General features: G+C 44.1%; 1 protein-coding gene across 2 annotated transcripts in view; it reads right to left on the bottom strand.

Moving 5' to 3' along the window:
• The window catches only part of LHX1 (LIM homeobox 1), a 52,697-nt gene that overhangs the window by 27,630 nt on the left and 11,966 nt on the right, over nucleotides 1-13,101 (bottom strand). For both annotated transcript variants that reach the window (XM_079955773.1, XM_079955774.1), the window contains exon 2: nucleotides 7,372-7,598. In XM_079955773.1, the coding sequence (XP_079811899.1) occupies nucleotides 7,372-7,598 (227 nt within the window). The remainder of the gene's footprint in view (nucleotides 1-7,371; nucleotides 7,599-13,101) is intronic.

The following is a 13,101-nucleotide window of genomic DNA, read 5'->3' as shown; positions in this document are numbered from 1 at the left end:
TTGCCTTGAGAAGCAGAGGTGGGAGGCAACAGAACAAACAAACAAATAAATAATGTTGCATTTATAGACACTCTTCAGCCATAAAGGCCCTCAGAGCAGCTTACGAAAACCAGCACTAAGATGGGCTCACAATCTAAAAAGATGGCATATAAGGAAAAAGGAATGCCAAAGTATCCCACCAATTAGTGATTGGCAAACAAAGTTATTCGAATTTGTAGAACTTGCAAAAATGACACAAAAAATTAGAAACCAAAGGAATACAAAGTTTATTAATGACTGGAATAAATTTATGATTTATATTGAAGGGAATTACAAGAACCTAAAAACTATAGCAGGACTGATATAGATATTACGATGTGCAAATCATTATAATTATCAACTGCAGGAGAAATAAACTATTCACATTAAGAAGCCTGAAACTGGGAGGGATGGAAGTCAATAGATGTGTAGAAGAATGATTAAAATACTTAAAGATATAAAGATATAAATGAGAAGACAAAGAAGCGTAATGGAAATCGACATTGTTTATACGTTATGTTTTGATATTTATTTAGTTTTCTTTTTTGTGTGTGTTGGGGTTTTTTACAACTGTTGTAACCGTTGATTTGTTTTTCTTTTTGGTGATCTAATGTGAAAATTAATAAAAAGAATTAAAAAAAAAAAAGAAGGAAAAAGGAACAAGGAGGGAGGAGGAAAAAACAAGCCAGGCACAAGTTATTGAAATTTGCTCTTCTTAAAGTTACAGCCAATTCACAGCCCACTGGAAACTTGAATGATAGTCCATTGCAGCTGGCCGACTATAGAAAGCATCAGTTGTATATACACTTAATGTACTTCCCACTGACTTCCAGAGGGCCAAGCTGGACATGAGATTAAACAAATGCCTCTTTAAGCAATGCTATTGTTTTTATTTTATTTTTAAAAATTAAATAGTAATTGTATTGATCAGGGAGAGGAAGTTGAGCTGCCCTGGTTCTAAGGAAAATCCAGCCCCATATCCTGGTTGGTGCTATCATCCTGGAGGGAAGTAAGTCAAAGCCATTTCCTCCTCCGCATTTCAGTAGCTGGATGTGTCCACAGACCATGTGGAATGCCAAAAAAGAAAAATCTGACACTTGACCCAGGTTGGCTCATTCGCACATGCAGATTGCAAAGTGAAAACCATGCATGTGCGAATTGGTTCTACAGCTTATTTCCTCATCAAAGAGACATTTATTTGTCAAGTCAGTCTCCTTGATTTCCAGACATTTTGGCGTCCCATACACTTATTGGATTACCCTAGAGAGGAAAAGGTTGGTTGAACAGGGCCTTGTGATTCCTAGCAATTGACAGTGAAGACAGAACATAGCCATTTCGGCTAGATAACCTTATCCTCCTCAAATGCCTGAAGGAAACCCCCCCAAACAGGATTTGAGAGAAACAGCATTATCTGTCCAAAATACATATTCCTAGTTGTACATCCCTGGAACTTAAGAGTTTAGAACTGAGACCTGAAGCAATTTGCATCTAAGCACATTGACTTGGGCTGCAATCCTAAACATTGTTGCTGAGGAAAAATGTTCCAAAATATTAGAATTTGGGGCAATGAGCCCCAACAGGCTCCCCCCAAACCTGTATTAAAAAGTCACTTAAAAAACAACAACCCACAAACTTATTTAATAGCAACAAAATAAGTACCGAGTAGATTTTTGGAGTGAGATGTGTGTGCGAACGCATGACAATAAAGTATGGTTTGGGTTTAAAGGAAGGGAAGCTGCTGTCCTCAGATGCCATGGAGCTTCAGCTTTCACCAGCCCCAGCCAGCATGGCCAATGGTCAGGGAATGATGGGGAACTGTGTTGCGGGTCCTGCCCTGTGGAACTCCCTCCCACAAGAATCAAACCTGCGACTTTGGCATTATCGACACCACGCCCTAATCGACCGAGCTGCGTTATGTATTAATGATTATAGATAGCTATATCCGTCAATAGATATTTTAAATTCTTGAGGTTTTGAATCTTGGAGGCTTAATTTTAAATTTTGTGTATTTTACACTGTTATAGGACACTTTGAGACTTAACAGGGTGAAAAGCAACCTACGTTTTTTTAAAAACAGATCGAAAACATCTGGATGATCACAGATTAGCCAAATTGATGGAGGACGAGACTGTCAGTAACTATTGGCCATGATGGATGCATTCTCCCTCCAATGTGGGAAGCGATATGCCTCTGAATTCTGGTTGCTGGGAATCACTATGAGCCAGAGAGGAGCTATTGTGCTCATATTCTGCTTGCAGGGTTTCCATAGGGGAAGCTGGTTGGCTGCTGTGAGAACAGGATGCTGGGATAGATAGTCCTTTGGCTAAACCAGGGGTCAGGGAACTTTTTCAGCAGGGGGGCAGTCCACTGTCCCTCAGACCTTGTGTGGGGCCAGACTATATTTTTTTTGGGGGGGATGAACGAATTCCTATGCCCCACAAATAACCCAGAGATGCATTTTAAATAAAAGGACACATTCTACTCATGTCAAAACATGCTGATTCCTGGACCGTCCGCGGGCCGGATTGAGAAGGTGATTGGGCCGGATCTGGCCCCCGGGCCTTAGTTTGCCAACCCATGGGCTAGATAGTCCTTTGGCCTGACCCTGCATGGATGCCCTTCAGTCCCCCCCTCCCCACTGAAGTAAGGGAAGCTTGTTCCAGCGTAAAGCACTTTTAAGGCAGCAGCCTAACCCCCAATTATTTGGGAGTAAATCCCATTGAAACACACGTGGGGTGGGGGAGGTCTCTTCCAAATAAATATGTATTAATATGTAGAGAGCTGAAGTAAAATTATGTTTACTTCAGTGGAAGAGATTAATGCAATTAATGTTGATGTGAGTTTTAATCTGGCTTTTTTTGTCTATTGTTATTTTAACTTTGTCTTATAGCATTGTTGTTAATTTTTCTTATTGTTTTAACTTTTTTTTTTTTACAAACTGCTTTGAGGATTTCAGAGTCTTTTTGCAATCATGTTGTGTATAAATTTTACAAAATAAATAAAGGCTGCATTCCTAACCCCACTGTTAAATCAAAATCAATCAAAAGGAAAATAGTACATGGGGGGGGGAGCCCCACTGAATTCACTAGGATTTATTTCTGAGTGTCCATGCCTAGGATGGCTGCCTAATGATTTTACCTGAGAGTAACAAAAGCCCCATAGAACTCAGTGGGACTTAGATACTTCTACGTAGACCCACAAAAGGTGGCACCATTAAGTATTTGTTTGCAATGAATCAATGGGACTTCGTGGTGAGCTACTTGTGAGCTGGACTAAGCCTCAGGTTTCAGACAGAGAAAACACTTCCCCCCTCCCCATATTTTGTCCTTAAGTGTGTGTGTGTTTTGCGGAGGGGGAGCATTGTGTTAACTATTCCTTGTGGTGGAGGGAAAATTGCAACCAGCGTTGTCACTTTCTCCTTCTTCCTCTCCTTTCAACAAACCTCCACACTTTACACATGTGTGCCAGTAACACACGGGTGTGAAGCCGACACACACACACATCTCCCCAACAAGTCTGCTAGGCCAAACATTTCCTTGGGACTGTGAATTTCTTCACCCACCACCTCAAAAAAGAAGAAGCTGTTTCCTACAAAGTATGTGCCTGTCTATCACTCACTCTCTCTGAAGATGTGTTTCTCTCTGATCTTCCTGGGCTCTTAAAATGGATCTCCAGTAGTTCCAATTCACTGGTCCTCTTCTCAAAAGGGATGTAAGAATGGAAAAGACCCATAGACACCTAGGGATGCTCCTCCCAGCGGTTTGCAGCTAAGTGTGGATTGCAAAATGTGCTTAGCAGACCCTGTTCTGATCTGATCTTCTCAGACCCTCCAGTTTCTGCAGCGCACAAACACAGAGACTGAAAAGGAATTGGGTCCATTTCACCAGTATTTGAATAACATTGTGCAATTGGTTTTTGTATTTCATACACCACTCAGAAGCCTTATTTTTAATGTCTGCAAGTTGTTTTAAATTGTTTATAACATTGTTATAACCTGCCCTGGGACCTTGGGGGGGGGGGGTTTAAAGGGCAGGCAATCAATAATGTGATTATAATATACTATAAAAATAAAACCATTGGTTGTCTCCCTTCCTAGTCCTGCTCAGAGAAGACCCATTGAAAATAAAAAAGGACAAAAATAAAACCATTGGTTGTCTCCATTCCTAGTCCTGCTCAGAGAAGACCCGTTAAAAAAAAGAAAAAAGACATGGCTAACTTGGGGCGTTGACTTAAATCTGATTTCAGATTTGCATTCCGCTTTTCCAGCGACAGAGCTGAGCTCAAAACAGCTCGTGGTAGTATCAATAGCATTAACCATCAGCAAAACATTGCAATGACTCTAAGCACGTCAAAACCAAAATAGTATAACAAGGCAAAGAGAGAGAGAACGAAACCAATTCATCAAACCATTCATACAATTCAATGCAAACTCATAGTGATTCAAAAATATCTGAAATGGGTCTTCTCTGAATAAGACTTGGGTTGGGTACAATTCAACGCTATTTTAATAATACTCCAAATATTGGCCCGTGATTCCGTAATTCCCCCCCGGGGGTGGATATTTTGATTTCCATCTCCAATCAAGTTTATAATCTTCTCTCAGCTCCCTCCCCAAATGATAGAACATTCACCTTCTGATTTTCCGTAGCTGTGAAAACTTGGAATGCATCAGAAAGGAAAAAAAAAAGGGGGGGCAAATTAATTGCTCCTATCAATTAATTAAAAGACATCAAATGAGCCCTGCTGGTTGTAAGCCAATACCCTTCTTCCAAACCCATGCCTCCATAAAAAAAAAGAAAACCCATAGCCTGGCATGAAGGCCAAGTTACAGGGAACCAGGCAGAGGGCCTTCTCGGTGGTGGCGCCCGCCCTGTGGAATGCCCTCCCACCAGATGTCAAAGGAACAACAGCTACCAGACTTTTAGAAGACATCTGAAGGCAGCTCTGTTTAGGGAAGCTTTTAATGTTTGATGTATTATGGTATTTTAATATTTTGTTGGAAGCTGCCCAGAGTGGCTGGGGAAGCCCAGCCAGATGGGCGGGGTATAAATAAGAAATAATAATAATAATAATAATAATAATAATAATAATAATTATTCACAGCCCAGCATTATGAATATTAGTGGCAGATATTCTGAGGAAGAGGTGGTGAATGTGGTGATCTCCAGGTGCTGCTGGATGCCAGCTCCCATCACCCTTGACCATTAGGCATGCTGGCCAGGGCTATCCTGAGTTACACTATCTCCGAATCCAGAAGCTCTGTTTTGTTAACATCATAGGAAATTTTCCTGATCCAGAGTCAGACCACTGGTCCATCTTGCTCAGGACCAGCAGTGGCTCTCCAGACTTTCACCTGGAAGACACTCCCAGTTCTGGAGATGCCAGGAATTGAACCGGGTACCTTCTGCATGCAAAGCGGATGCTCTAAGCACAGAGCTACTTCCCTTCCCCAGTTACCATGGCTGATAGGTGTTGATAGACCTCTCCCCCTTGGTGGAGTGATCTAATTCTGTTTTAAAGTATTCTAGAGTTCACAAAAGCTAAGGTACAGATTCCATAATCCAGTTTACCTGGGTGCATAGGTGCCCAATCTCCTAGGCCTAGGAGCCGAGGTCCATTCGCGCCCCCCCCACCAAAAAAATATTTGAGGAGCCCGCCCCCCAAGCTGATGAGCATTACTATTCAAATGGTGAGTATGTGTCAGGGCTTACCTGCTCCCCCCCCATATTTTATTAAATTGGCACCCCTGCCTGAGATTATATCCCATTGAATTTAATGGGCCTTCCTCATAGAATCACAGAATTGTAGAGTTGGAAGGGGCCATGAGTAAGGTTGCCGTATTTCAAAAAGTCAAAATCCGGACACAAAAGAGTTGTTTTGACCAAAGTTGCTGAGCTTTCCTTGCGAAATCTTTTTTAAAAAGCCAACACGGAGTTTCTAAGGCAGGGGTCAGCAAACTTTTTCAGCAGGGGGCCGGTCCACTTTCCCTCAGACCTTGTGGGGGGCCGGACTATGTTTTGGGAAAAAAATGAGTGAATTTCTATGCCCCACAAATAACCCAGAGATGCATTTTAAATACAGTGGTACCTCGGGTTCTTAATTCGTTCCGGAGGTCCGTTCTTAACCTGAAACTGTTCTTAACCTGAAGCACCACTTTAGCTAATGGGGCCTCCTGCTGCCACTGCGCCGCCAGAGCATGATTTATTTTCTCATCCTGAAGCACTATTGATTTCTGTTCTTAACCTGAAACACTATTTCTGGGTTAGCGGAGTCTGTAACCTGAAGCGTATGTAACCTGAAGCATATGTAACCTGAGGTACCACTGTAAAAGGACACATTCTACTCATGTAAAAACACGCTAATTCCCAGACCATCCACAGACCGGTTTAAGAAGGCGATTGGGCTGGATCTGGCCCCTGGGCCTTAGTTTGCCTACTAAGCTATTTTTAATGAAATTTGTCAAAATCTACACTACCGTCATGGGCTACCATACGCCCGGGATTTCCTGGGACATTTCAGCAATTTCCATCCAGACGCTGTTTACAAGGGCTGAATGCCAGCTATATCAGGGAAATTCCAGACATATGGTAAGCCTAACCATGAGAGTTATTTAATCCAGCCCCCTGCAATGCAGGGATCCAACATGGGACTCGAACCCACAACCTTGAGATTAAGAGTCTCCTGCTCTACAGACTGATTCCAGCAGAATAGCTCCTCAGTAATGGCTAGGATGCGGGTGGCGCTGTGGGTTGAACCACAGAGCCTAGACTTGCCGATCAGAAGGTTGGTGGTTTGAATCCCCGCGACGGGGTGAGCTCCCGTTGCTCGGTCCCTGCTCCTGCCAACCTAGCAGTTCGAAAGTACGTCAAACTGCAAGTAGATAAATAGGTACCGCTCCGGCGGGAAGGTAAACGGCGTTTCCATGCACTGCTCTGGTTCGCCAGAAGCGGCTTAGTCATGCTGGCCACATGACCCGGAAGCTGTATGCCGGCTCCCTCAGCCAATAAAGCAAGATGAGCGCCGCAACCCCAGAGTCGGTCACAAGTGGACCTAACGGTCCGGGGTCCCTTTACCTTTACCTTTAATGGCTAGGCATGTAGCCTAAGGTCTTCCTGTGAGATTTACAGACATCACGTGGTGCTCCCCCCACCCTGCAAATCCTAAGAACTAGTTTAACCCTCTGCAAAGCTGCAATTCCGAGCATCCTTAGCAAACCCCAATTCCCAGGATTCTTTGGGGGAAGTCACTTGATGTAACTGGTTGTATACAGCCCTGACAACCAGGCATTTCAATGGTCCAAACAGTTGCATTCGGACTGCCCCACCCCAGCCGAAGTTCATCGCCGCTCCTCACCTGAGTGCAAGCTGTTCTCTTTGGCAGTGCTGCTGTTGCTCAGGTAATCTTCTTTGCAGACAAACTTGTTCTCGTCGATGATATAAAGCTCCTCACCGGTGGAGAGCTGTTTGTTACACATCATGCAGGTGAAACAGCTCAGGTGAAAGACTTTGCTCCTGGCCCTCCTGACCAGGTCGCTGGGAGAGATGCCCTGGGAGCAGCCAGCACACTTGGTCCCAAAACACCTGGATCAAAGCAAGGGAGGGAGAGAGAGAAGGGGGGGAAACAGGCCAGAGGTAATGACATGGATCAGAAACGAAACCAGAACAAGGCTGAAACCAGAATAGGGAAGCTGGAAGAGGGGAATAATTGGGGCCGGCTCTACCAAGAGGCAGAATGGCAGGCAGCAGAAAACAGATATTGAGGGCTGGCCATGCCGCCCTCCCAGAAAGGACCTTCTAGTGCAGTGGTGGCCAAACTTGGCCCGCCTGCTGTTTTGGGACTACAATTCCCATCATCCCTGACCACTGGTCCTGTAAGCTAGGGATGATGGGAGTTGTAGTCCCAAAACAGCTGGAGGGCCAAGTTTGGCCACCACTGTTCTAGTGCAAGGACCATTGGTAGAGGGGGTACCTCTGGATAGGCAAAGCCAGGATTTAGTTTGGGGAAGGACACCCACCTGTCGTCATCATCCTGTGTCTCTGTCTAGCAGATTCGGAATGAAATATCTCAACAACATTTGTTTTAAATTACTTTCTTTTGAACCCAAGTGCTCAGAAAATGTCAAGATTTCCCACGATTTCTACTTTCAGTTAAGTATTTTTATTTATTTGCTGCCCCCCCCCCCGCTTGCCTGGCAGATTTCTGGAGACAAAGCATCTTCTCTTTGCAAAAGAAAGATTCCCTTTCATTGACTTGCATTGGGTAAAGGAGCATAAATTCACAGGAAAAACAAGCACAGCTTTTCCCCGCTCCTTTTAAATCATGGGGACTGCAATGCCCAGGGAAGAAAACCCACTGTGATGAAAACCCACCCCTGTCCATCAAAATGAAAGACCCCCGCTCCCAGTTCCACCCTCTCCTCACTCAAACTCAGGGCATTTCCCGAGTCAGCTTGGTTTTGCTTTTTTTAAAAAAGAATAGCGGCAGAGCAGAAAGCAAAAACGAAATCATTTGTTCCCACAAGAGATAGTGATAGCCGCCATCTTGGATGGTTTCAAAAGAGGACAGGGGAAATTCATCAATGACACACCCTCCAACATTTCTCCGATGAAAATGGGGACGTCCCATTCCACAATGAGGATTTTACAATTTATACCACACACATATTACTGGGTTGCCCCAGCAACTCTGGGCAGCTTCCAACATATATAAAAACATAATAAAACATTCAAGGTTTTTAAAACTTCTCTGTACTGTACAGGGTTGCCTTCAGACGGTTCATGGGTCAGATAGCTCCAACATTTCTCTAATGAAAATAGAAACATCCTAAGGTTGGGCTGCCATACATCTGGATTTTCCCGGACATTACCAGGATTTCAATTGACGTCCCGGGGGAATTTCTGAAGGGCAGCGTTTTGTCCTGAATCTTAGGCAAGTGAATCAAAAAATCACGTGGCTCAACAACTTTCAGGGTGTCCTCATTTTTACTTTTTGAAATATGGCAACCCTATCCTATGAAAAAGGGGGACATTCCAGGATATAGTAATAATAATAATAATAATAATAATAATATTTATGCCCTGCCCACTCTGGGCGGCTTCCAACAAAAGATTAAAAATACATTCCACAGGGTGGGCGCCACTACCGAGAAGGCCCTCTGCCTGGTTCCCTGTAACTTCACTTCTTGCAGTGAGGGAACCGCCAGAAGGCCCTCGGCACTGGACCTCAATGTCCGGGCTGAATGGGATGGCTTTTCTAAATCAGGGACGTCGCTGGAAAATAGGGACACTTGGAGGGTCTGCAATGGGGACTAGCCACAATGGCGGCATCCCCCCCCCACTTTCGAAGACAGGAAATGCCTCTGAACGCCAGTTCCTGGGGGCTTCAAGTGGGGAGAGCCACTGAGAGAATAGGATACTGGACCAGATGGGCCATTGGCCAAATCCTCATGAACTTATAGCTGGCTAGAACCCTGAACAGGAATACTCTATACTGCAGCACTTTGTTGCAGGCCACACATCTAAGCTATATTTCCAAACAACTGTACGTTCCTTAAAAAGGATGGAGGTATTTTGGAGGTTTTTTTTGAGAGTTGTTTCAAGACTGTTATGGTGGGAATGGAACAAGGGTCTCCGGTGGAGAAAGAGGACATTGTGGTGGCTAATATAACCAGCTGCTTCTGCTCCCTAACTCCTATGTACTTAATAGCTACTCAGCAGACAGAAATTCAACAGGAGATGCTTTTTTCTTGATCCCATCATTGCCTCTCCCTGCAGGGATATGTTTTCCCAGCTAAGCTGCTGTCCGTCCTGAAGCACTGCATTAGAAAGAAAAGGCAACTGAAATTATGAAAAATAACTGAAGAAAAGAGGTTCAGATAGGCTGGCTTGTGGTGAAATAGGACAGGCCGCCTTCTAAGGCTCTGTGGTAACCTGGATGAATAACAAGATGAATGACAAAGCAAATTGCTCCTTTGGGTCCAGGACTGGTGTGGCCTAGGCGCTAATCCTAGTTTATCAAGGCTTTGCAGCAGCTAGACTGGTGACTGGGAGCATAGCTGTCAACTTTCCCCTTTTCTTGCGAGGAATCCTATTCGGAATAAGGGAATTTCCCTTTAAAAAAGGGAAACGTTGACAGCTATGACTGGGAGTGGCCGCCGAGACCACATAACACATTGGCTCCCAGTACGTTTCCGAGCACAATTCAAAGTGTTGGTGCTGACCTTTAAAGCCCTAAATGGCCTTGGCCCGGTATACCTGAAGGAGTGTCTCCATCCTCATCATTCTGCCCGGACACTGAGGTCCAGCACTGAGGGCCTTCTGGTGGTTCCCTCACTGTGAGAAGCAAAGCTACAGGGAACCAGGCAGAGGGCCTTCTTGGTAGTGGTGCCCGCCCTGTGGAACGCCCTCCCATCAGATGTCAAAGAAATAAACAACTACCGGACTTTTAGAAGACATCTGAAGGCAGCCCTGTTCAGGGAAGTTTTTAATGTGGGACATTTTAATGTATTTTTAATCTTTGTTGGAAGCCACTCAGAATGGCTGGGGAAACCCAGCCAGATTGGCGGGGTACAAATAAATTATTATTATTATTATTATTATTAGCATGCAGAAGGTCCCAGGTTCAATCTCTGGCATCTCCAGATCAGGGTAGGAGAGAGACCCTGCCTGAAACCATGGAGAGCTGCTGCCAGCCAGTGTTGACAACACTGAGTTAAATGGCCCAGTGGTTTGACTTAGTAGAAGGCTCTTTTTAAGGTTCCTGCATTATTGGCTTTTCAACAGACCCTGGGCACATTTTAAAAAAATTATTATTATTATTATTATTATTATTATTATTCAAATTGCTTTTTAACCCGAGGTTCCAAATATCTTTGTTTTAACTGCTGCTGTTCTCATGCCAGAATGCTGTAACTCTTTCAGTGTGGTTCTGTTTTGATCAAGTGCTTTAGGGTTTTGATGTAAATTTTTGAAATAAACGTTTGAAACAAACGGACCCATGTTCTGCACAAAGCGTGTATCATGGGAGGGAAGCTGCAAATACTTCTACCACTAATGACAATTAATTTATATATAATGAATGTATATATCGCTTATAGGACAACAGGGCTTCCAAGCACTTTACAACTGTAAAACCAACACACCATTAAAATATGCAATGACAGTTCAAATGGGGCATTTAAGCACCCTCAGTTAAAATACTGCAGTAAGACAAACCATTCGAAAGCATAGCAATTAAAAGCAATTAAAAACGATAAAGCTCAGTTCAGGGGGATGCTTATCTATTGATGCCAAAATAGGCTGCTGAGCTTTTACTGAATACTGAAAATTCCTCATCCCATTCTGCACCTTGTCCTCCTAGGTTAAAATAAGGACACTTTGTGCTTCCCAAGTTTTGAAAAAGCACAGATATTTTACAGAGGGGGCCTAGGCGGAGTCTGTGTGCCTGTCCTCTTATTTGCATCTCCGCTCAGAAGTGCTGAAAAGCTTCCTATTCAGCCCTGTAGCAAAGTGTCCCTGGCTCAGAGCCCAAACGCCACCATCCCTTCCCAGCGAACCAGGGGGAAAACAAAAACAGAAAACCCTCGCCTGCTTTGCTCCTGCGCCAAGCAGCACAACATGATCTGCAGGAAAACCAGCTGATGAATTTTGTTCCTGGCCTAAAGATAATAAGCAACACCTGTTAATATCGGCTATGCAGGTTGCTGCTGGAAAGCACAAGAGCAAAGCAGATTAATTTTTTTTTTTTAAATTTGGCAAACCCAGATTTCTTACTCTAGCCTTTCCTTTCCTTCTCATTTCCCTGCAAGGTTGAAATCTGGACTGCAGGTTCCTACGGGCTGAAGCCTGGTCCTTTTTTGTTTTACGTCCCACCCCAAACTGTGACATGGACAGACATATTTAATAAGGAACATTCCCTCTATTCCTGATGCTCAGCTGGCGCAGAGCATTCCTTTAGGTTGCCAAAAGGGCGCCATCCGTGCACGAGAAAGGGAGGCATCAGCAACCTTGAAGCGCAACCCTGAGGTTTGCGTTAAGAACAAAAACCCATGGAAGGAACTCTTTTTAAAAATCCAGCCAAGAGACTATGGGTTTCATGGTGTGGTTTTTTGGGGTGGGTGGGATTGGAAAACTGGGCAGGAGGTGGAATGGAATGGAGTATCCTGAAGCTGGGTATTCTACTCTAACATTTCATTTCTACTCCCTTTATTTATTTATTTGGGGTAGTGCCGGAATGAAGTACGCTGAAGTGGAACATTTCCGACAGGCCCTCTCAAGCGCTGAGATCGGTGGAGGATGCCCTGTCGCTTGTTCCATTGCCCTCAGAAGTTTGGAGTGGCAGTGGCAGCCCAGCACCTAAGTTGTGGAATTCCCCACCGAGGCGCAAGGAGAGATTGCACCCCTTTACCTTGCCTTTGGGCCCCCGAGATGTACGCTTTAAGGACCCATCTTATTTTTTGTGATTGTAAGTTGTCTTTAAATATTGCATAGTATTGCATTGTAAATATTATTTCTGTGTTTTAATTGCTATAAACTGCCCTGGTAGCTTTGGGAGAAGGGCAGGTACGATGTAATAAATAATAATAATAATAATAATAATAATAATAATAATACAATGCAATACAGATCTACACCGTATACTTAAAGCACACCCAACGCATATTTAAAGCACGTAGTGTACCGCCCAGAAAAGAATAATGTGATCTGTAGTTTCCCCTCAAGGAGGTGCAATTTCTAGCACCCCTTAACAAACTACAGCACCCAGGATCCTTTAAGGCAGGCTTCCGCAACCTCGGTCCTCCAGATGTTTTGAGACTACAGTTCCCATCATCCCTGACCGCTGGTTCTGCTAGCTAGGGATCATGGGAGTTGTAGGCCAAAAACATCTGGAGGGCCAAGGTTGAGGAAGCCTGCTTCAAGGGAAGTCATGTGCATTTTGAATATATGGTGTGGAACAGGCTCCACCACCATCTCCTTCCCGCATTGGCCAACCAGCATAAACTTACCCTTCTTGGGTACCAATACGATCCTGTTTACCTTCACCTCCCACCCAAGGGATTCTCTAGCTGGTTTGAGGCATATTTCA

This window comes from Podarcis cretensis (assembly GCF_951804945.1).
Source record: "Podarcis cretensis genome assembly, chromosome: 15".
NCBI classification, from domain to species: Eukaryota; Metazoa; Chordata; class Lepidosauria; order Squamata; family Lacertidae; genus Podarcis; species Podarcis cretensis.
The sequence above is the reverse complement of the archived record's forward strand: the minus strand, read 5'-3'. Positions and strand labels throughout refer to the sequence as shown.